This window comes from Alternaria incomplexa (assembly GCF_024043165.1).
Source record: "Alternaria incomplexa strain BMP 0042 chromosome Unknown scaffold_1, whole genome shotgun sequence".
NCBI classification, from domain to species: domain Eukaryota; kingdom Fungi; phylum Ascomycota; class Dothideomycetes; order Pleosporales; family Pleosporaceae; genus Alternaria; species Alternaria incomplexa.
The window spans coordinates 1459087-1481405 of record NW_026249850.1 but is presented as its reverse complement, the minus strand read 5'-3'; the positions used below and the strand labels follow the sequence as shown (position 1 = coordinate 1481405).

The 22319-nt window shown below is 52.9% G+C and overlaps 6 protein-coding genes across 6 annotated transcripts; 3 read left to right on the top strand and 3 right to left on the bottom strand.

The window, feature by feature from the left end:
• Nucleotides 1-5516: 5516 nt before the first annotated feature.
• On the top strand, nucleotides 5517-6952 carry J4E90_000531 (uncharacterized protein; the record flags this gene model as incomplete). The annotated part of the gene is made up of 2 exons (XM_051430127.1): nucleotides 5517-5593; nucleotides 5644-6952. The coding sequence occupies 2 exons, from the start codon at nucleotides 5517-5519 to the stop codon at nucleotides 6950-6952; spliced, it is 1386 nt and encodes a 461-aa protein (XP_051295614.1).
• Nucleotides 6953-10299: 3347 nt separating this feature from the next.
• On the bottom strand, nucleotides 10300-11376 carry J4E90_000530 (uncharacterized protein; the record flags this gene model as incomplete). Its single annotated transcript, XM_051430126.1, has 3 exons — nucleotides 10300-10704; nucleotides 10744-11091; nucleotides 11275-11376. The coding sequence occupies 3 exons, from the start codon at nucleotides 11374-11376 to the stop codon at nucleotides 10300-10302; spliced, it is 855 nt and encodes a 284-aa protein (XP_051295613.1).
• Nucleotides 11377-12322: 946 nt separating this feature from the next.
• J4E90_000529 (uncharacterized protein) lies at nucleotides 12323-12790 on the bottom strand (the record flags this gene model as incomplete). Its single annotated transcript, XM_051430125.1, has 2 exons — nucleotides 12323-12489; nucleotides 12643-12790. The coding sequence occupies 2 exons, from the start codon at nucleotides 12788-12790 to the stop codon at nucleotides 12323-12325; spliced, it is 315 nt and encodes a 104-aa protein (XP_051295612.1).
• A 361-nt stretch (nucleotides 12791-13151) lies between these two features.
• J4E90_000528 (uncharacterized protein) lies at nucleotides 13152-14970 on the bottom strand (the record flags this gene model as incomplete). The annotated part of the gene is made up of 4 exons (XM_051430124.1): nucleotides 13152-14084; nucleotides 14138-14627; nucleotides 14678-14805; nucleotides 14860-14970. The coding sequence occupies 4 exons, from the start codon at nucleotides 14968-14970 to the stop codon at nucleotides 13152-13154; spliced, it is 1662 nt and encodes a 553-aa protein (XP_051295611.1).
• A 2371-nt stretch (nucleotides 14971-17341) lies between these two features.
• Nucleotides 17342-18107, top strand: J4E90_000527 (uncharacterized protein; the record flags this gene model as incomplete). The annotated part of the gene is made up of 2 exons (XM_051430123.1): nucleotides 17342-17934; nucleotides 17972-18107. 2 exons carry the CDS (start codon nucleotides 17342-17344, stop codon nucleotides 18105-18107), a joined length of 729 nt encoding a protein of 242 aa, XP_051295610.1.
• A 2425-nt stretch (nucleotides 18108-20532) lies between these two features.
• On the top strand, nucleotides 20533-21857 carry J4E90_000526 (uncharacterized protein; the record flags this gene model as incomplete). Its single annotated transcript, XM_051430122.1, has 2 exons — nucleotides 20533-20744; nucleotides 20801-21857. 2 exons carry the CDS (start codon nucleotides 20533-20535, stop codon nucleotides 21855-21857), a joined length of 1269 nt encoding a protein of 422 aa, XP_051295609.1.
• Between the last annotated feature and the right edge of the window lie 462 nt (nucleotides 21858-22319).

Here is a 22319-nt window from a genome sequence, read left to right as displayed (position 1 = left end):
CGACAATCTGGAAAGCACATCCCTGTCAACTTCCTAACTTCGCCTTGCGTGATTTCTGACAAGTCTGGATGCGGATTGGCAGCGACCCCGAATATCACATTGAAAGCTGACTTTCGACTCGACATGAACGCTGCTGATGGTGTGCGCTGCGCTTGGGTATGATACTCGATCAATGATCGAATGCCTTCACCTGCGATGTTGTCTGATGCCATAGGTAACGCGCGTGACTTCCTGACAACAAAACCATTGCAAAGAGGAGAGAAATGATGATTGGAAGACAAAATGGGCGACAGTGGAAACAAGCGGCGACGTTCGAAAGCAATGCAAGCATCAAGAATAAAAGAGGGCAAGCCCAATGTGAGTTCCTACTTTTCCGATCTTACGTTGCGCGCAAGAGTTTGTGACTGTGGTAAGGAAGTCAAGGTTCGTTCGAACTTGACTGTCTTGTAACGTCTGGGACACGATTGTTGCGGAATAGAATGGACTAAGCTCCATTACGATCAACCTAGTTTTCATCCTTCCATCCACATCCGGGCATCAAGACATTTGGTCGAGTGCTCTTTGGAAGATGATTTTGCTGTAAACGGGAGAAGAATCCAGCTAGCTGGCCACGTTGGACAAAGACGCGTGGGGATCCGTACTCCGTCGCCACTTGTCGCGCAAGAGTAACCTCCGAGTGGCAGTTATTGTCGCGAGGCTGCTGCAACTTTATCGCTGTGCTGTATGCTGGATTACATTCCCATGAGCGGAGAAATGGCCGATGTTTTCTGCCTATTGGATGTTCCTGGAAACTCAATGCAGTCGCAAACGTACAGAGCCGTGGTTCGACTGGATCTCTACGGAAGACGGCCGATGCTAGCAGTGCCTACACAGTAAGTTTCCTCCGCTTCGATATGATGGGCCAACGCTAAACGTGGCTGCACCTCGTGTAGCCCTGTTCGGGCATTACCCAGCTTCTCGTGAAATCCAGATGCGTGCCGTCTTTTCCATCCTGCATCCTATCCTGCGGGCGTAGGAGTAGAACGCCAGACGGCAAACTGTCGCCACGTTGTTGCTGTTACGTCGGACGTCGGAATCCGAGCTTACTGCGCGGCCCGATACGAGGTGCATACGCTGCTGCTTACTTGCTTATGCTGTGCTGTGAGAATATTCGCAATGGTCATTGGCTTCGTAGGAAGCGAGATTAGTAGCTTGGACGGGCGGTGTCGTAGCGTGTAGTGAGCTGTAAGGCCCAGATGTTTACACTCGCCTATGTATGCGGTGCTGCTCAGAGGAGGTAAGAAGCAACGTTCCGCTGGACCCTTTTTGGCCTGACGCTATTTACCCAAATTATGCGCACGCCTGGAGCAGTCTGCCCACCTGCATATGGTACCCTTGCATTGCTGCCAGAAGGGATAGCATTGCAGACAGCGGCAATGTGCGGGACGAGAGTATTGCGACAGAAAACAACCTTGGAACGGTTTGAAATGGTCTATTAAAGAACACCACATTCCGAGCCACACAAAACATGGATCGAGATAAAGTGGGTGTGCGACGTTGAACACTCCTCACCGCATCTGCCTTTAGCTAGCCACTGCTCACATAACGCACAGCGCAGTGCAGACCGCTCGTGCAAGCGAACGCATTCTAGAAGGCCCAGAGGCAGCTGCTGATGAAATGGAGATGCAGCATGCTTAACCCCGAAATTGGGGCTGTGCTGCCGATCTTAACATGAAATTGATCGCGAGCTCCACGCCAGAGAATATCTCGCGACGTTGCGAACCCGCGCTTGAACGACGGTTCAGGCGCTCGCATGAGAACGGTCGTTGGTATCGGTATGAAATGCGGATGTGATGGGCCTGGATGGATCTATTGCGCATTTTCTGATTTTGAACCGAAGATCTCGAGACAGTTCTCTCCGATGTGCTATCAGCCAGTTGTTTCGAAGAGGCTTGCTATACGCCAGCCCACCGTATACATGGCAAGCTAATGCGGCAGATCGAGCGCACCCGCGTCAACTTGACCTCAACTAGAATCCCAGCACCGTGTAGGCTACGGACAAGAAGGAACCCGCGCTTTGAGGAGGGGGTTTGGGAATGAGGATATCTGATTGGTCTGGCGGAGTATCGCCGAGACATGCATGCAAGCGAGTTCAACCGGCGACCGTGCATTAGGGCCCGCGGGGCGTCATACAGAAGCTCCATACCCAGGTGTTGTGTAATTTGGTGGTCATATTTGTACTCCTGGGGTTGAATCGCTCAGACCTTCCAAATTAAGGATGGAAAGATTGCCTGGTTCATAACACCAGGCAGCATTGTGAGCCGGAGCAGATTGGCGTGCGCGCCACGGCTACAGCGCGCATGCGAAACACTCGAATTGCTTCTCTGTAGAATGAAGTTGAACATTCTGGAACTAGAAGTACTCAGTCTTGGGGCCACCTTGGTACATGCGGTGGCGTCTGCGTTTCATGTAGACTTGGTGAATGACGATAGAGCTGCCAAACGGCAAACAGGCAAGGAGATTGAAGGGCAATCTGACATGGGGCTGTCGGACGACGTATGCGCTCCACTTGCCGCATTGGAGTGGGGTGGGACATCGAACACCATGTTCGGTTCAACTCGCCTTGCCCAATGATGTCAATGGAAGGTATGCAGGATAGTTGAAGAGGCTGCGGAAGTTTGAGTAGTCAGTCAGCTACTGACTTGCGGGAACACAGCGCCGCTGTGGGACGAAGCGTGTTCAGGATAACGCAAAGGATACCGTAGCCGGCTCGGATGCAAGATCATGCAGCTAGGTACGCGCTGATCTCAAGCCGTGTGCACCCACTCAGGATTCCTATCCATGTAGTTATGGGTAGGCATAGAGCGGAAATGTACGCAACGTCACTGTGACCTGAGTTTGACGCGCAGCGTTGTACTAGTAGGTGTAGCAATGTGGAGCCCGGCACACTTCACAGCGATCTCAAAGTATTGGGTCGCTCCTCAAAGGATAAGGTGCACCTGGACTGGTCAGAAAAGGAGTTGGTCAACCGTGTGATGTGAGCACACGTAGCGGGGTACCATTACCATGGTCAACCCACAGCCCTGCAGTACACGACGTGAATTCCAATGATCTCAAACACCATTGGGCTCAGAGCGCGCGGAGCTCAGCTGGAAGGGATGCAGACCTCATGCACCTGAATGTGGCCGCTGTACGCTTTTCGGCCTGCCTGTTGGCTCCCTTGTTGCACGGAAAGCCGTGTGGATGCACGGCAGACGGAGATATTTCATCTCAGATCTGAATCTGAAGCCTAGCAAGGACGCAGGGATCATCGGGCTTTGACTGGCTGATACTTTGACAGGCCGGCACTAGAGGCCCCGGCGATCTGGCAGTGGGCACTTGCGGCGGGGCAGGAGCGATAGAAGGAAGAACCAATGCCGTGTGACGTCGGCGGACGGCCGGAGCTTAGGACAATGCCATAGTGACAAATACTCGAAACACAAACAACAAGGGTCAATTTCCCATGTTGCCAATAGTGGCATCGGCCTCTGGACAACGATGGAGCTGCACTGGCCGTGGTATTGACAGAGCACCGTCCCTTCCTCTGGCGCATGGCTTCCCGCTGGTACAAAAGCCGTAGTAAGGAGATGTCAGCAGAGGGATAAGTCGTGGACCAGCGAGTCGGCGACATGTTTGTATCGAGAGATCGGCGCGCACGTCCTGGACGCGGCCAACGAAGCCCTCAGGGCGCTTCAGGGCTCCGAGTTTGCGAGGGAGATGCGATCAGATCGGAGCTATTCCCGATATGGCCTTCGCGTATCTCAGGTTTTCTTTTCTTGAACAGGGCTTCCTTGTTCCTGAGCCCAAGCGATCGGCGGCCATGAGATGTGTGCAGCACGGTGAAACCAGCGGTTTTGACCTTGTCGCATGGCGGGAGATAGGGCTGTGTGAAGCTCAGTCTTGTTGTTCGGGGGACAGCCATGGCGTTGGGTAGTTGACGGTTATTCGTCGCGAAGTTTTCCGTTCGAGTGTAAGCGCAGGATTAGGCTCGCTCCAGCACCGTCTAGGCAGGAGACGGGAACAAGCCAACGGTAGCCCGACGGCTGCGTCTCCATAGCGCCGACCACCTAACGAGAGCATGTGCGTTCGCGTTTGGTTGAGCAGTATGCGGAAGCCGCTGCGCTGCCGCGATCGCGATTGATTTACGCACAATAGCCGGCGCACGTCTGGCTGAGCGTCCCTGGTTCAGCCAAAATAGCAGGCTGTTAGTAATTGCGAATTGGCAGCAGTAGTCAGGTACGCTGTAAACGTCGCAAACGTAAGAGCCATTGAGCCAGAACGACCACGTTAGTCAGCTCAGCGACAACGAGGCCTAATCCGGGGCAGCTAGAAACTGGCACAGCTGTGGTATGATGTTGATGCGATGCAGGTGGGCTCTTCCCCGTCGTCGACCACACACACACGCGTCTCGTTTATCGGCGGGAAGTGCCACAGAGATGCTAGCGCCCTCGATCGCCAGTTGGCCAAGCCGCGGGCGTGGTGTTGTCCTGATGCTGGGCTGGCTTGCGGGTGCCGAGGGTAATATGCAGCTATTGAGCCTGGCACAGAGCTAAGCCGAACCTTCTCCCCTACTCCACACACGTCGCCGACTGGCCGTCAGAGCACGCCGGACATGCTGCCGCTGCGGCCCAGTGGTGCCATTGGCTGCATGTCGCTCACAGGTGCTGCGGGGACTGCTGGGAACTGCTGGCTTCTGGCGTGCTACCCTGCCGCTGCCTGTGATTAATTGTGTGGTCAAATTCCAGAAGACCGCAATTGCTTCTTCCCTTGTGGCTATAACATATGCTAGGCAAGCCCTCGACGTAACGCACCCGTCCTGCTCCCAATCCGCTGCCTGCTGCTTCACCCCCCAAGCCACGTCGCGACGATCGATCTCGTGTGCAAGCGTCGATGCACAAACGGTTTACCAGCATCGAAATACCCAGTCTTCGTCCGCTAGGCTCCGCCACTTGAGCATCCTGGCCTGTCCTCCCCCGGCCCGCAACAGAGATTTGTGCGCATTGCAGCCACTCACACGCCCCTCAGCCCTCGATCGCTGCCACCCCCAGCGCCAGTTCCCACTTGCACTCCCATCTTCTGCCGCTTTGGGACACGCGGCCAACTTTGGCCGTTGCTTCTGTGCCTCACGTCACTTGTCGCGTATCTGAATCTAGCTGGGTGCTGTCCGAACCCTGTCGTCGCGGTACGTGAGCGTCTTTCTAGCTCCGTTGTTTTTCGGCCCATCTTTAGGCCTGCTCCGCCCAGCACATCCGCACCCGCGTGGACAGTCGCCACTTTTCCCCTCTCCGTTTACATACTTTGCCCGCCCGCTCCTCGCACTTTCTCCTTCTTCCATTATTCTTCACAGTCGAAGTCGTTGCTAGACGTACCCCTCGAACTGTACCAATCAGCCTTCTGTTGTTGTGCTGACATCGCTATCTGTCAGCTACCCCACCCTCGCCCACACACACACTTCGCCACACCGCACGTTGCCTACCATCTGCTGCTTGGACCTCGCCATGCCTGCCGAACGTCGAACCTTCACCTCGGCCAGACCGGTCAAGACCGAGCGCACTCATGAAGAGAACCAGGAGCGGTTAGTCGTCTCTACTTACTCCGCACGCAACCAATTCTGATGCCCAACAGTGCCTACATTGCTGCCTCGCGCCGCAGTGACCGCAGCCTGGAGGCTCGCATTGAGTCTGCTCGTAGAGCTTCTGAGATTCACAAGAAGCGTACGGGCCGTGCTCTTCGCGTGACCGAGCAGGATGTTATCAATGAGGAGATGTACGAAGAGGAGGATGATGATCTGCCTACCCAGTACCAGCGCCTCAACGCTCATCTTCAAACCACTTCGGTCATGTTCAACAAGAAGCTCCATGACTACATTGCGACCCAGCACGGCGTCAGGAACATGTTCATGTCCCAGTACCAGAACCAAGGCGCGGCGTTCCAGCAGTATGGTCCGCAGTATCCGGCCAATGGCGCTCAATTTGCACAGCCGAACAACTGGCTGAACCCGTCAATGCTCCCGCCTCAGCAGTTCGCTCCCGCGTCTCCACAGGGTTTCCAGCAAGCGCAATCCTTCAGCCCGACCACCGCTCAGCCGCAACAGGGATACAGACAGTCACCGTACCAGATTCCTCAACGCACTCACTCTCACCAGCGCGCTCTTTCTATTCAACTGCCCCAGGGCGCATCGCACTTTGACCCATCAGCTCAGCCGGCGAGTGCAGGTCTCACGACGCCACAGACTGAGCTCAACCGAAGACTGTCTTTACCGCCGCAAGCTTTTCAACAACAAAACCAGACAGTAGAGCGACAAACGCGTCCTTCGTTATCGCGTTCGCCTACTACCCATTCGCTCCAGCACCGTCAGTCATCTTCGCCACAGAGCGCTTCGCCCAACGCAGCTTCCGTGCATGAGGCCGCACCTGTGCAGAGTGATCCTAATTCGCCTTCCTCCTATTCTTACAGCCCTACGAACTACCCATACAGCTCGCAGGCGCTCAACACCAATCCTTTGACTCTGTCCATGCCACCCGAGTCTCAGCAGTTCCTCGGATCTGTCCTGGATCAGAACGACCCACGCACTGCAGTATTCATGGCAGGCAGCGATAACCTTCCTCAGCCCTTTGCTCCGACGTACACCTACAACCCCAACAAGGTTGGTCGGACAGCTAACGCCAGTAGCATGTCTGAGCATGCTAGTGGCTCGGCTCAAACATTGTCATCTGGTCTAAACTTGAAGGCTGAGCCTGTTTCTGGTACCACGTCGCCGTCGGTACCCAGTGCCATTTCTGATGGCTTTTATTCCAACGATTCGTTTTTGACGCCTGGTACTGGTGAATACAGTGCCTTTTTCGATTTCCCGGGCGGCGATTTCCAACAGTCGTTTGACGACCAATCCGCCAATGACCACGACAACGGTAATAGCCTCGTCAACTGGGATTAGGTATCATTTTCGCCATTTTTATCTTGTTTTTTCGTCTTTGTGGACTAAGGTCCTTTGTACAATCCTTCTAGGATCCTGTCCATCTAAGCTCTTCGATACTTTGCTACGTCTTTGGGTAACGGTTCTGGTTTCACACGCACATGATACCTTTTGTACAGTGTCGTTTACGAGGTTACGACTGAAGGCGTTGCAAGGAGTCTTCCTGTCGGTGAAGAGAAGACCCACATATAGGATGCAACCATCCTTCTTCAGGCGCTTGAGGGTGTTGTTGCCCCTATAGCGATCTCCTCTCCCAGTAATCCTTCGATTTGAAGTGTTCCTGTATAATATATAATTGTAACGGTCATTTTCCGTATGCAATAGTCCTTCCGATCTCCGGTAACCTCATGTGCAAGTGATGCTTATCACAACATCTATATTGCCACTCGCGGCCCAAACTGCTATCACGAAAGCCCAATGGTGTCCCTGCTCGCGGACCATTGCTTGATCAGGTCTTCAGGGTTTAGTACCCCGAACTGGGGATGATACACAACCAGGGAGGGTTAGGCCTTCCAACTTGTACTTCCTACTCGGTAGTAAGCGGCTGGGCCCGTCGTAGGGAGCGTAGCATGCACTAGTTCCGGAGTGCGGTTGCTCGCACCTCTTCTGCTACGTAACAAATCACCTTCTTGTGAGCGATGAGTTCACATGGGTGCGTCTAGACTTATCAAACTCATCCGTGGAAGATGGAGGTGGCCCTGCTGGGCTGGCTCACGTGATGCTACTGCAGCCGCGCTAGCGTCGGGAACAGTACCAATGGACACTGCCGTCCTCCGATCTTCCAACAGATCCATACCGCTTCCACGACATACCCAGCCTAGCTGATCTGCACCGCTGTCTATGTTTGGTTCCTATTTCCTCTGCATCGAGATCCCTGTGCCGTCGGGACGTTCTAACGGCTTTCTGCATCAGTCGCGTCGTCCTACTGCGGTTGCTTGTGAAACGCAGCACCCTGAGCGTGAGTCTGGTTCCTGCATCTGTGCATCTAGCTAGTGATGGAACCCTCCATCTGCCGGCCATACGAATAACACAGTCCGATCCCTGATGTCGAGTCATCCATGGTCCATTTGTCGCGTTCCCCGAGCAGGCTCTTGTATTGTACCCTGGTACATGCGGCTGGCTGGACCCGAAAACGTCAGGGACTGTGCCCAGAATCGAGGCCGGTATCGCAGTCCGATCGCGTCCGACATTTTGGAGAGACAGTAGGATTCGCATATGGCTCATGCATCGAGCCAGATGAAGATAGCTAAAGACCGATTGTTCAGACATATTGCCGACCGCACATAGCCCCGGAGGTCATGCATCCCTCCAAAAGTGCACGCAACCTTATGATTGGCAAACGACATCATAAGGAATTACTAAGGCGGTGTGGCACTGCAAACCTTTGCATTACCCATTGGGTGCCCGGGAATACGAGGTCGGTCGAGCGTTGCGACACTGGGTACGCTTCTTCAGGGTCGAGTTACTCGAGTCCATTGGCTCGCAACAACACCATGCCTAGAGAAGTGACTGTATCAATTCATTCAGTCTCAACAACAGTGCGCTGGGTCACTTCGTCATTCGCGAATTTCTTCCTTCGCCTTTTGTACTACCAGCGGTGATCGCTGCGCTGCAGTGTCATGTTGCTATCCGTCCGTCGTTTACCCTCCCGTGATTCCTTTCTTAGGTTAGACTCAAGATATCAGCGGATTGTTGCACTGGCAATTTAAATGCATACACCAGCTACCTCGTATGCGGGCTACTATACATCGACCGAGGCCATTATGGCCTATCGAAGCGGTGCATGCCTTTCTCAGAGGCAGCCGCTACTCCAAACTCTCGCAGTCAAGAGACGGAGCCCAACACGTTCAGCATCAAGCGCATAGAAGTCATGATTTTCAAACTAGCCGTCTTCATCGTAGACGTTGTCATCGTTCAAAGAATCGGATACCATCGATACAAGCATGATGCCGTGCTGCATGCCCATAGTGGAGCTAACCGAGCATTTCACTGCGGCCGTACGGCTGTAGCAGTATCGTGTCATGATACTGTCGCGGTGGAACGTAGATCATCACATATAAGATCATTGTCTCCAGTCAATCGAGGCTCAAGCCGTCCAGCTGTAGTTGTCTGTTCGACACATCCTCTCGTTATTTCCCCTCAACACTCGTTTCTTCCTTCACCTCTTGGAACAGGTGTGTCTTGCGACTCACATAACAACCATGAAGCTCAGTACCTTCACTCCGTTCGCGGCTTTCCTGACGCTCACTGCAGCTGAGCGGGTGCCCTGTAAGCCCCCCCATAGGATCTGCTGTTGGATCTACACACTTCTTCCGTCAATGTACCAAGCATCACGCTCTCTGAAATATAGGCACGTGAGTTAATCTTCTGGGATAGTAAACTTCCCACAGCATGTACGGCCTCGGCAGTATGCACCGCCACCGCCATACTCTCCTCCTTACCCAAGTTCAAGCAGCACCAGTGGAAGTGCGTCGTCCACCTTCTCCAGCGGCACCGGCGTCTCGCTGTCTACTTGGACGCCTCCCGTTCCAACGTCTTCGCCAACTGCAAACTCTACAACATCAGGACCCTCTACAGTCGTCTACACTAGTGTCGTGGTTATCACATCGGTTATTGTCCCCTCGACATCGTGAGTTATGATCGATCCTGGTGATATTTGCTCGTTCAACTAATCCATTGCTCAGTGAAACTGTCTCTGGAGATACGTCGACCGAAGCTACAGCGAGCAGCTGGGGCAGCAGCTCTTCTTCCATGAGCGTCCCTCTTTCGACTGGACCTCAGTCTTCCGGAACAGAATACTACCCAACTTCGCCGCCACATGATTCTTCCGCGCCTTATGGAAACAGTACTGGCACAGCTTCATCTACTTGGGGTACTGGTACCGCGCCAGGATCTTCAATGCCATCTTTGACCTCCACTGCCAGTAGCAACTCCACTGGACCCAGAAGCTCATACATTCCACGCCAGTCGACAACTACAGAAAGCCCGAGCACCAATGTAACTGTCATTACGTCCGTCATCACCTCCACCATTGCCATTACCACATCCGTTCCATACCCTTCCAATGGTACTATCACGGAGACGAACACTGGGCCCACAGCAACATCCAGTGGAAACGGAACTATTTCTCAGACTCCGTCGTCGTCGGGCTACTACGGTCCACCTGGTAACGCCACCAGCAGCGGTAGTCCCTCTGAAACCGATACTGTGTCTTCATCGTCGATCGACATCTCCACAATCTCCTGGATCACCTATACTTCCGAAGTTTCTTATAGCCAGTCGGAGACTCCGACGCCAACCACTGATTCTTACACGTCATCTTCAACCTCGACTTCAACGTGGTATAGGAAATCCAGAGTCTCCCGGAGTCGTTCTTCCACACGTACCTGGTCTAGAACACTCACCATGTCCAGATCCTCGACCACGGACGGCTCCTCATATACACCCACTAGTTCCGAAGAGTCGTCATCAGCTACTGAAACTGGAACCTCTTCAGATTCTTCTTCGTTGGCCTCATACACGCCTTCGTACACGGCATCTTCTACATATGATACCAGCAGTGTGCCTAGTGCTTCAGAGACTGACTCTGCAACATCCTCGTTGCCGTACTCGTTCAGCATCTCCTTCAGCTCGATTGAGACGACTTCAGACTCTTCCACACCCACGTCGTCTGGAGTCATAACTTTGCCTACGCCCTCGCCAACCACGGAGAGCTATTCGTACTGGTCGTCTTCATTCAGCGAATCATCTACGGACTCTGAGCTTGTTTCGTACACTGAGTCGGTAACTTCAGGCACTAGCAGCTTCGTCTTGCCTTCCGAGACGCCATCAGAGTCGTTGACCAGTGATTCTGGTACTATCGAGACGCCCGTCCCGACAGTAACACCCTCTGACACATCCTCTTCCGACTCTCCTATCACGTCTGTCAGCTCGACCAGCTCTGAGACCCCCGAAGTACCTAGCTCATCCATGTACAGCGAAACGGAGTACACCACCTTCCCCTCTTCCTCCACCGCCTCAGCATCTTCCAGTAGCGAGTCCAGCTCTGAGGTCGAGACTTCCTCTATCCTTACAGCCTCTGAGAGCTCTCTAAGCTCAACCTACACCGACGCCACCGCTACTTCCTTCCCGGTCGAGTCCTCGACCGCTTACCCCAGCAGCTCCACGTCGGGTTATTCCTACTGGACCCCTCCGGTCAGCTCGGTCACCAACACGGATGCTACCGCTTCCTCCTGGCCTGTAGATTCTAGTACCTACCTCACCAGCGCGACGGGCAGTCTCACACTCACGACCTTTGAGACGAGTGCGAGCTCCACCAAGAGTGGGTACGCGATGCCACCTGAGGTGACATACGAGGCGCAGAATGACAAAGTGAAGAGAGGCATGGTGAGTTTTCCATTGCTGCCTGATGTTCAAAAGGATGAGTACTAACTGTCTTGGTAGATGGGCATGTGGTTCATGTAATCTATACTGCACGACACTCACGGGGTTCGGCGATGTAAGCCCGTTGTGAGGCCGATTGGTGAAGCTACGACATGTCATTGCGTCTTTACCAAACAACCCACATTCACATTCTCTACTGTCCTTTACTGGTGTAGACATACCTTTTCCTTGTTGTTAATTCTCTTCACTTCTTTCCCTCACCACCCTCCCGCTGTGTCAGTGAATGTCTGGGCTGGGTATTTAATCATCATGGCTGCAAGATCTTGGGTCATAGTTCAATACAACATGTGTTTCTTTAGACGTATCTCGCCGCCAACTGACGTGATGATTATCTGACATCGGCGATCATGATGTATTGTGATCCAAATCGAATGAGCCTCCAGAATACTGCGCAATGACTTCGATATCTCCCGTGCCTCCAATAGCTCAACGGGCGAGCTTTGCCTCCAACGCACCATATTGCTAACCTCGTACCGAGGATGAGCACCCAGTGTTGTATAACGTCTTACTAGGAGTTGTATCTTGAATATGCGCCGAGGTCGTCAAGGCGGTGGTACATGGGCCGTGGTATGTTGTGTGTAGACTAGAGTCGTTATCGAAAAGCAATCGAGCCGAAAGATGAGGAAGGCAGCGGAATAGGGAAGCGCGGTACAGGTATCGAGACCAACGTTGGCGAGGACAGTCCTTCACCCAGTAGCGTCAGCAACGTAACCTCAACTGAAGAAACATATCGTATCACCATCCATGAGAGCCACATTGTCGTCATTGAAACATTATTTCATTCATTCTGCCGTGACGATTAGGCGTCTTCTTACTCTGTGCAGCTATAGCAACGAAGCATGCCTCCTCGAAGTCATTATGTGTCGTCCCTGATGTCCGTTGACGTCTTTACATCTTGCTCTTAGCCTCGCCCTTGAGCTCTTGGGTCTTGCCCTTGGCCTCGCCCTTAAGCTCTTGAGCCTTGCCCTTAGCTTCGCCGGCCATCTCCTTTGCCTGGCCCTTGGCCTCGCCGGTGGTGTCGGGGGTGGCTTCTTTGACGGCGCCAGCGACTTCCTCTGTTCAAAAAGTGTTAGCGTGTGTTGCTTCATAGTGCTAGCGTAGCTGGTGTGCGCACTGTACGATGTCGTCATATTCTCGGCTGTTGAGAACAGAGAGCATCAGGCAGTGTAACGCAGGTAGGAGGTGTGAGAGATGGAGTGTGTACGTACCTCCCTTCTCAATGCCCTTTACAGCGGCACCGGAGATTGTCCTGTCGACAGCCTTGGCAGCGTCCTTGATAGCTTCTACGGGGCTCTTGCGCGCGACGGGTGTGGTGCTGAAGAGGCGGGCCTGGCGGGCGATCTGTTGGCGGAACATGTTGATGGTGTTGTATGTAGTGTTGGTGTTTTGAGGTGAAGTTGTTGGTAGAGGTGAGAGAGGTGGCAATTGAGTTGTTCGATAGTTTGTTAGATAAGGTTCCTTTGGGTGTGTGCGGAAGACAGCTTTAAAGGATGTGTGGACGTGGACTGAGCTGCTGTGCTATGACGTAGTTATGATCAGCCAATCGCGGATGTGGGTCCGCGTGTTGCCATGCATGCGCGAGGAACGTCGCGTTTACGGAATTCGCATGCCGGGGCATCACAAATTTTTACATGTGCATTATGCTGTTGTGCGTGATGTTCATTCATTACGATTACTTTTGCCGTACTAATTGGTATTATACTGCACGAGCTCAGGCTTAGTAAAGCGCCTTCTGCCACCATGCACACCTAGCGTTCGCGTTGCTGTCGCGTACATCCTCGATGCCCGTCACGTTGAGCTCCAATACGGACGCATCTGGGCCGTACATGTTGAACTGCTTCACGCCTGTAGCATCTGGCACACCATTCTCAGCGAAGCTGGTGATGAACTCCTGCAGAGCGATGGCAATGGTGGTGTTGGCAACACCTTGGAGCCCGGTGGAACCTGCACCGCCCTCAAAGTACGTGTACGGGATATCCTGGCCATGAATAGCCGGGGGAACTGCGAAGAGATAGGAGTATGTCTTGTTTCCGTAAGCCCTGGAGAGGTAGTTGGTGTTGCACGTAAAGACTCCCTCGCTGACAATGAGGCTACCGCGCTCGAAGTTATTGGTGTATGGTAGAGACCCGTCGAACACCGGGGGGTAGAGAGTCTTGGTAACATAATCGAGGGAGGACTTTGGAGCGTTGGCGAATGCGGACGAGATCTGGTCTTCCAATGCAGCCTCGTTTGGAATGAAGAAGGGCGTGAAGAGAGCTCCTTCATTCGCATTGTGACCGACCATTACGCGCACGTCCTTGTCAAATCGACCTTGTGCCAAAAGCTGAGCTGGCTGAAGAGGAGCGAAAAGACCATCCACGACCGGCCCGTAAGTGAATGTACCGTATGGGGAATCATAGGTGATCTGCTGAGCATTCGCACGCATTACCTCTTCAGATGAAAGAGCCCGCAACTCTGCGAGGGAAGTGGTGTTGGTAAGAGTGAGGAACCTCTGGTATACATCTTCCTGAGTGACAACAGAAGTTGTAGGTTGCCATCCAGGGCTCTGGGGTACGGCTTGCTGGAAAGGAGCAGATCCATTAGCACCACCGTATGCAGTAATCTGATGCATGATCGAGCCACCTCCAGCGCTCTCACCAAATACAGTGACCTGTAGACACAAATCAGCACAAATCATAGATGCATGGACCAGTTCTGACTTACTCGGTTCTTATCACCTCCAAAGAGATGAATATTCTCCTGGACCCACTCAAGCGCAAATCGCTGATCGTACAAACCTAGGTTGGATACACCTCCTTCTGCTTGGTATGAAGGGCCACCCGTCCAGCCCAAAGCACCAAGGCGATAATTCATCGCAACGTAGATAACATCGCCATTGGACGAGTTGCCGGAGGCCGCGAGCAGACCCGCAGGGTTGTTGTTTTTTTCGCCTCCTGTGTAGCCGCCTCCGTAGATCCATACGAGAACAGGGGCCCCGTAGCCTTGCCCAGCTTTGCTAAGCACATCCTCGGGAACAAAAACATCCAAAAATAAGCAATCTTCAGACTCGCGGGGATCCGGTTGTGGGACCGGACTGGTAGCATTTGCTGGCATTACTGAATAAGTTGTGTTCGAAGCAGGAAGGCCGAGCGCATATCTGGCCAACGACTGTGCTGCGGCTGCAGACCAAGCGGGATTTGCCTGAGGGCATATTCTGTAGATGTTAGTATGATTGTATGAACTTCGGTTTCCTGTGGCGCTTACCTCGATGTCTCGCCGGTGTTGATAGATGACCTGTTTTCTGCTGGAGCCTGAGGTGGTGCAAACCTCAAGTCACCGACAGGCGGTGCAGCATATCGTATGTTGGAAAAGTTGTAGAAGTTGCCGGTGTCCTAATTGTGTCAATTAAGAAGGTGACATCGAGGATTTGATGATGGTATACGAACATTGAAGCCAGAAGCCTGATAAATCTCGTAGCCAAGATCGACTGTAGGTAATGAGGAGTTTTGTGCATATGCTGCACCTATTAAGGCTGCTGCTGCAGCAAGTTGCAACATATTGGCGGACGGGATGAAAGTATGAACGGAGAAGTAACGACGAGGGCTACCCAGGTGTATATTCCGATTACTTGGGACTCACGACGGTAGAGGAGATACAGCCGCGTACAAACGTGCAAGGAAGGCCCATCCATTAGGCACGGGTCGAGCATCCATATATAATCCTGTCATTTGCCCTAGTCCAGCCCGGCCAGCATCTCGTAATGCTGTCGCGATCACGCATAAGCCGCAGACACGTCCCGCCTCAGCCTAACGCAAACGACTCCACGTACACCGCGTAGTAATCGTCAACGGAGTCAAGCTCGCCTGCCGTGCCGGTGGCTTCGCCAGGCAATACATAAGTGCGTCATCGCGGTGGAACATTCGGCGACTAGCGGTGTCACTGATTCGCTCGCTGAGGCCTGGCGCGAGATACGGTCGATACGTGGCTAGCTGTGGCACAGCTGCTAGAACTCATACACGTGCCTTACGCTCTGGGAATCTCGCGGATTTTGTATGTACACACTTGTAGACATTTTTGACGTCTGACAGGTAGAATTAAACTTTTTGAAACGTCGTTCGGTGTCCCGGTGAGATGGGAGCGGGAATGTCATCTCGGCTGTAACTGGCAAGACGGTCCGACGAGGATATTCCCCGCAAAAAGGAAGCAATGCTGGCAGGGTATCTTGCCGAGGCATCTCGACTGGCTATGCGATGCCTTCCGATGGCCTGGTTGGTAAGGCTGATGTGAAAGAATGCGCGCAGCCCGCGGGGTACGTACCAAGATGGCGTACGGACGAATTTCTAGCCGTCGTAGGTGCTCTAATCGCAATAGAGATTCGTCAGGTATCCACCGTATCACTTCGTCCCTAGGGGTACCATTGTTTTGTGCATTATTCAACGTGATCGCATGCAGAGGTAGTCGCGATTCGTACATGTATGTACCCTACATGTAGGGGTTCAGCCTTCCTCGAGTCCACCTAGCGCCACGGGATACCCATGCAGCCATGGGTGCATCAAATACTGGTGTAGGTGAGCTGTTGTTTGATATTGCATGCCAATAAGCGTAGCACTGAGACGAGAACAATTTTCGTCACGGCCATGCGTAGATACTAGTGCATAGAATTAGGAAGGTGAGCTGAGATGACGCCCAATGCTCGAGATGTGAGCACGAGGTGGTCAGTGCACCGGCGGCTTCAGGCTTGCGCTCAGCTAGCACCCAGGCTATCTTCAGTTCCTTATTGCTCACACGACAACCGACCTAGGTATATAGCCGTTGGCCTTGAGCCGCTGATGATGTCTCAAAGTGAACGGTGTCGCTGATGAGGTCCTGGTCGACTGACGTCAGTTTCATGCAACGACCACGCGGTCGAAGAGCCCAGAATTGCATCTTAGATACTGCTACACTGTCAGATTCTGGGTAGCCAAGCCTTTCGAATGTACCTGAAGATTTTATTTGGAAAAGCAAACTGAATAACTGAGATTATGTTGTTGTTCATGCTGTTGTCGTGAAGATGCTTTCCAGTTCCTGTTCAAAGTATGTCACCGATTAGTCATTCTTTCACTCTCGGACTGCTTTTACGAGCCCATAGAGTGTGTAACGCCATGTTATACATGGCAAACAATGAACTATATTGCAATCTCGACACCTGAGAAGGTTTCCGACCCACATTGGTCGCCTATAAAACATCCGATCCAACCACCACGGCGAGCATTCACGCAACATTTCTAACATCACCTTCTACCAGCCACCTTCAGTCGCTCCCCGAGCTACTTCACCATCCACCGTGGCTACTCGAACAGATAATCGGTGACGTAATCGTATGCGGAGAACCACTCCCAGACTGGGGGCGTAATCTGGTTCACAGTGCGAGTAAACATCCAAAATAACTCGATGCAACAACATGGAAGAGGCATTGCCAACAGAGTGGGAGCGGGATCATGTGTGGGCGGCATTGCGGTATTCGCTCAATCTCGGGATAATACCATACCTAGGTATAAGCCGCGCAAAGGAATGCCACTCCTCTCTTATCCTCACTCTAATAAGCAAGTATCTTGGTGAAAGTGAAAGAAAGGTTCTCGCCATATTTGGGTTTTCCACGTAACTCGCGATGCGCGTGATGGACCAAACATCCGGATGCACCTGCCTTTTCCTGAACCTTCCGCGCTCCGACGTATACGCAAACCTCTGCTGCAATTAGCTCTTATCAGCTCTCCCTACCCCGTTGGCTAACGACGTTCTTGATTACTCACAGTCAGCTACACGTTCCAAAAAAACATGAACTCCGAACGTCACCCTCATCAAGACATGAAGGTGAGTAAGTTTCTACGGCTTCAGGAACCATCAAATAACAGAAACGAGCGTCGTATGAGTAGGCGCGACATCCCTGAAATGCCCAGGGGCTATAATCCCCAATACACCTTCGACTTCAACGATATAAAGAAGCGCATCCTCTCCAACGCGAATGCATATTACGCGCATCGCTTCCCCGAAGCGCAACGCTATGACTTCATCACCTCATCCATCCCGCCGACCGACCGCCAAAATGGTATGGAGTACAGGGGCGCGCTGATAGTATACCCTGATCCGAAGTCAAACGACTGGGTGATGCTGTATAAGAGTCACTCCTGGCCAGCCGTAGAAGATACAGCGTTTGAGATCAAGTCCTGGCTTGAAGAGAAGATGAAGGCTGTGTTTGACAAGATGGGCGAAGGCGAGAAGTGGGCCGGAACAAAGAAGAAGTCTAAGGACGAACTGTCAGGCAATGAGAGAAGGTCTACTGCGGGCGAGGACCAGATGGAGGATGTGGAAACTGCAGAGAACAGCTCTAAATCGACAGATACTGCTACTGGCGATATCGGTGACGGTACTGGCACCGGCGTGCAAGGCGAAGATAAGGAGGTTCCGAAACAGCCAGAAGACTCCACTACTGGCGACCAAGCAGAGGCTGCAAGCGACACCACCATGCCAATTCGGAAACGGAAGTCAGCCGCGGATGAAGGGGAAGGACCGAAAGAAAAGCATGAAGAACGACGAGGAGCAGCGTGTCTTTGTTGGCGAGAAAGATGACCCGCCTACCAAAGAAGAGAAGAAGGGCCCTGTCGAACCCGTCGTGATTACGACCGAGTTGAAGCTTCCGCCGACCACTGAGAAGTAGTCTCAGTTCCTTAGCCACTCTCGGGCGACGCGCGGAGTTGATGAATCAGTGGTTGTTTGACGGGCGATATAGCGCTGGCTTATTGCGCAGTCTGCGGAAGTGCATGTTTCCAGATAGAATGATGACCACCCTCCGGTCTTGCATAGCCACTATGTTCATCTCTTTACAGCTTCGCCTTCAAAACCTTACCACCTTTCCCACTCCCACCCTGCTCACTGAATCGATAAACAATATCCTCAAACCCATCCGCGGCAAATACATACAGCCAGACCAAGTCCGCTTTTCCCGTATTGAAGATACCATGCTCTGCATCCCCCGGTATGAATACCATCGACCCCTTCTCAACCTCGTACTCCTGCCCCTCAATACAAACCATCCCAGTACCAGACACAACATGATATATCTCAGCGTGAGTATGGCGATGCAACTTCAGAAACCCCACATCGCCCAAAGACTCCGGATTCTGCAGAGATGGACTTGGGATCCCAGAATCGCTCGTAGAAGAAGATGCGGGACAAGCCACGACCCTTCCAGGCGGACATTTCGCGACGCCGACTGTGAACGTATCCGTCTCAGTCTTCTCATTCGAAACCAGCGTTTTCCACGTCACATTCCCTCCTGTGCTGGGATCGGGGAAGCCTTCGGGTACCATTTTGGCTATTTGTGCGGCATGCAAGACTAGAGGTTTGACAGGTCGGTTCGAGGCTGTGGAACGCATGGTGATTTACGTTGTGTGACTGTTGATGAAGTGCGACTTTTGCTTTGGCAGGGGAGGTGCTATGCGGGGAGAGCGGTAGACTGCACGTGCGGCGCGGATGCATGCAAGGTACGTTTGGACGATGGGAGTCGGAGATGGGCGTACGACATTGCGGATGTGCGGGATGAAGGGGGTTTACATATGCATATGCATGTACTGTCGCCTCGTTACTTCCTGCGTCTTGCATCATCGGAGGAAGGCATTTCTTGCTGCTACGCGAGGTCGTCTTGACATAGGTCATGTGGGGGTTAGAGGGGTAGCTTGGGAGCCACACTCGGGATTGAAGTTCTAAGTCTTGCCTAGTTCGCGTCGTCAAGGGCGTATAAGAATTTCGATCGTGTCGTGCCCGCTTCGGGCTGTCGTGGTAGTTTGGCGACGGCCCGGCGGCTGCTGTTGTGCTACCGCATTTTCTGCTGTCAGGCCACATGGCATCTGTCGTAGCGACCGCCGTTGAGCCTGACTCCCCTTGGACGCATGCAGAGCATATAGGGGTATGCAGACTTGATAGACTTTATTGGAAGAACATCGGGTTGCGGTTTGTCGACATGAATACCTACCTAGAAAAGTATCGATCAACGCAAACAAGGGACGCGAAAAGTCACCGTTGTAGCAGAACTAGAGTCTGGATCAGGTCTCTTGCGTCGGTACTACCCGAGATGGCATATCTGTATGGTGATATACTGCTGTTGAGTGTGGGTCACATCGTTGATGATGTGGGGTATGAGAGTGGCATCCTAACGTACCCAGGTGGTATCGTATCCGGCCTACCACATGTCCAAATCAGATCGCTGACACCAAGATATACCCACTGCATGGACTCATAACGTTTATGAGGATGTTCATGGTTATCGTGAGATAAGAGGCCGCCGCGGTCTCGCTGCTTACCTAGGTACGGCCGGTATTACGATTTGCCTACATCGGCTGCCATGTAGGGTTCAGGCGGAGACGCAGCTAGTCGTTGATGCCCGAGGCAGCCAAAGTCATCCGACTATGCAACATGGTTCGCATAGCTGTCAGTGTGTCAACTCGTCGATGTCGCAGGGTTCGCCTGGTGTTTTGATGGGCGCTGTGCACGGTTGTTGTCCACGTTGATGCGGTCTGTCGCGAATGCACACTGACGGCATGGCGCAGACTATATCGTAGACTACTAATCCATAGCGGCAACACAAGCGCTACGACATAGAATATCGCGCAGTGGCTGCACGATCGAATCTTGAGTATACACCCACAAACCATGATCGTGGTTGCGAGTCAAGCAACTGTCATCATGGCTAGCCTGCGAGTCGCCCTTCTAGAATCAGCCCTTTCTGACTGGCTTCTTTATCAGCGGTCCGGCAAATCCGCCGCGTTTCAGAGTTTGTCCCTCGTGGCCATGTGGCTTGGACCGGGCCTCGTACCATGCCTGTCGTGTTTACCGATGCCCGAACGCTGGGAAAGCTAAGGCCAATCTGTTCTGCATCTCATCATGCGCATGGCCGTCCAGTTTCGCTCCTGACAACTCCACCTCCCTACCCAACGTCTCTCGCCTACACTTTTTGTGCTACCAAAGGATGCTGCAGTCTTTATTGCGATAATGAGGTTTCAGACGTTGACGTAACGCAACGAAAACGCGCGCTGAGCGCTGCCGCTTCCACGAGGCTGTGTTTAGCCTGGATTGGCCGATCGCATATGGCCATGGAGAAGTTTCAGAGAGGCCACCCAGCGCCCGAGCGGGTGAGGAACCGATCGGGATCTGGGACTGTGACGGGGGACAAGGCGATCGCGAAGAAGAGATCGAGTTTGGGCAGGGCGGCAGGTGGCTTTCAGAGTAGATTTCTTGCGTCGCTACGGAGTAAGAGGAAGAGTGGTGCAGACGAGGAGCTAGAGCCGAGCCCCTCGAGGTACGTACCGTGTCCACTTCACACACTGGGGAACACGACTGATCATCGCAACACAGCCCGTTTCTAGATGCATTGTTTCGGTTGCCAGATGAACTCCACATTTACATGCTGCGCGAGCTGTGCGTCTCGGATCTGCTTGCTTTGAGGAGAACGTCCCGCGTGCTCAACATGCTCGTGACAGAGAACGCACCTGCGATTGTGCGCTACTGGGTGAAGAACCGGCTCGGCAATCTTCATCTACAACTTTATCCGGCTCCAAGACCGGACGCGATCGACTTCCCATTCTTACTCACTATGAGACGGCGACACATAGCGTCCATCCGGTTGACACGTCAGCTTGCCAATCACCTTGTAGGGGAGCCAACCGAACAGAGGCAGCTGTGGACATCGGTGTACGAGAGGATGCTGCCCCTGGTCTTTGGGGTAGGCTACTTTCTAGATGAACATCGACGACTACTTCTGGAAAGAGATCTCGGCCACATTCGACCACGCTCCCGTATTGGCTATCACGTCCGTACGACGGGTGGTATCAGTAGCCAAGAAAGGAAGATCTTGAAGAACCTGGACGCACCACTTCGACTTCAGTACTTCTACATGTACTGTTTCATTGTGCAGGTCCTGCTTAGAAAACTGAGACCTTGCAGTCGTGCTGGAGCAGTGGAAAAGTTCCTGCGGGGATTTTCAAACCAGCCAGCCTGTTCAGAGGATGTGGCCTTCTTCCTCATACTTGGTGGCATTGGGCAAGTTGCGAAGCTCCTCGCTTGCCCAGTATATAGCGAGCGGCGAAGATATCTCCTAACGTATAGAGCTCACATGTCGCCGCATACGAGTAAATGCTGGAGAAAGCACTGGAAGGATGCTGGTGTGGTTTCACCTGCGTTACTAGATGATATTCCTTGTACACAGATTGGCATAACACAGCTTGATCAGGTCTGGGCTCCACTGATAGCCCAGATGATGGAGACGGGGGCGAGAGACTTTACAGAACAGGAAAGGATGCGCTACGAGGAGCTGAAGATGTCGAAGAAGTTCATCAACGAAGTAATGGGGTATGACATCCTGCGAGGGCGGGCAGCTGACGGAGGAGAGTTGGATGATGAGCACGAGCCATGATAGCGAGTTAGCATGTACAGTACCAAGAGAAGACATTGTAGCGGCCAAACTCTGCACCTTCCTCTGTAAGAATTGACATATGTCGATTGCCGTGCAATTTCCGCTTTGCAGCGGTTGTTGAGGCTTGTACCTGCTGGCTTGGCTTAGTTTCTGCTTCACGATGCCACCAACGGCGACGAGCCCGCAAATATTACGTACTGGTCCGGTCGCGTAGCGCGCTATGATTTCTAGCTGATCATGAAGGCCGACGGCAACTACGGACCCTGCAGCTGTCACCTAGCCGAGCGAGCAGGTGTTGCATGCGGCCAGTTTCTGTATGCTCTAGCAAAATGCTTGACATGGCGGTTTATTGTGCTTGACCTTAACAGGAGGGTGTTAAGCATACCCACTCTGCTCTGGACTCTGTACAGCTCAGCGCTCGGTCGAAGTGCATTCTGCCATATAGGATGCCTATTTGGGTCG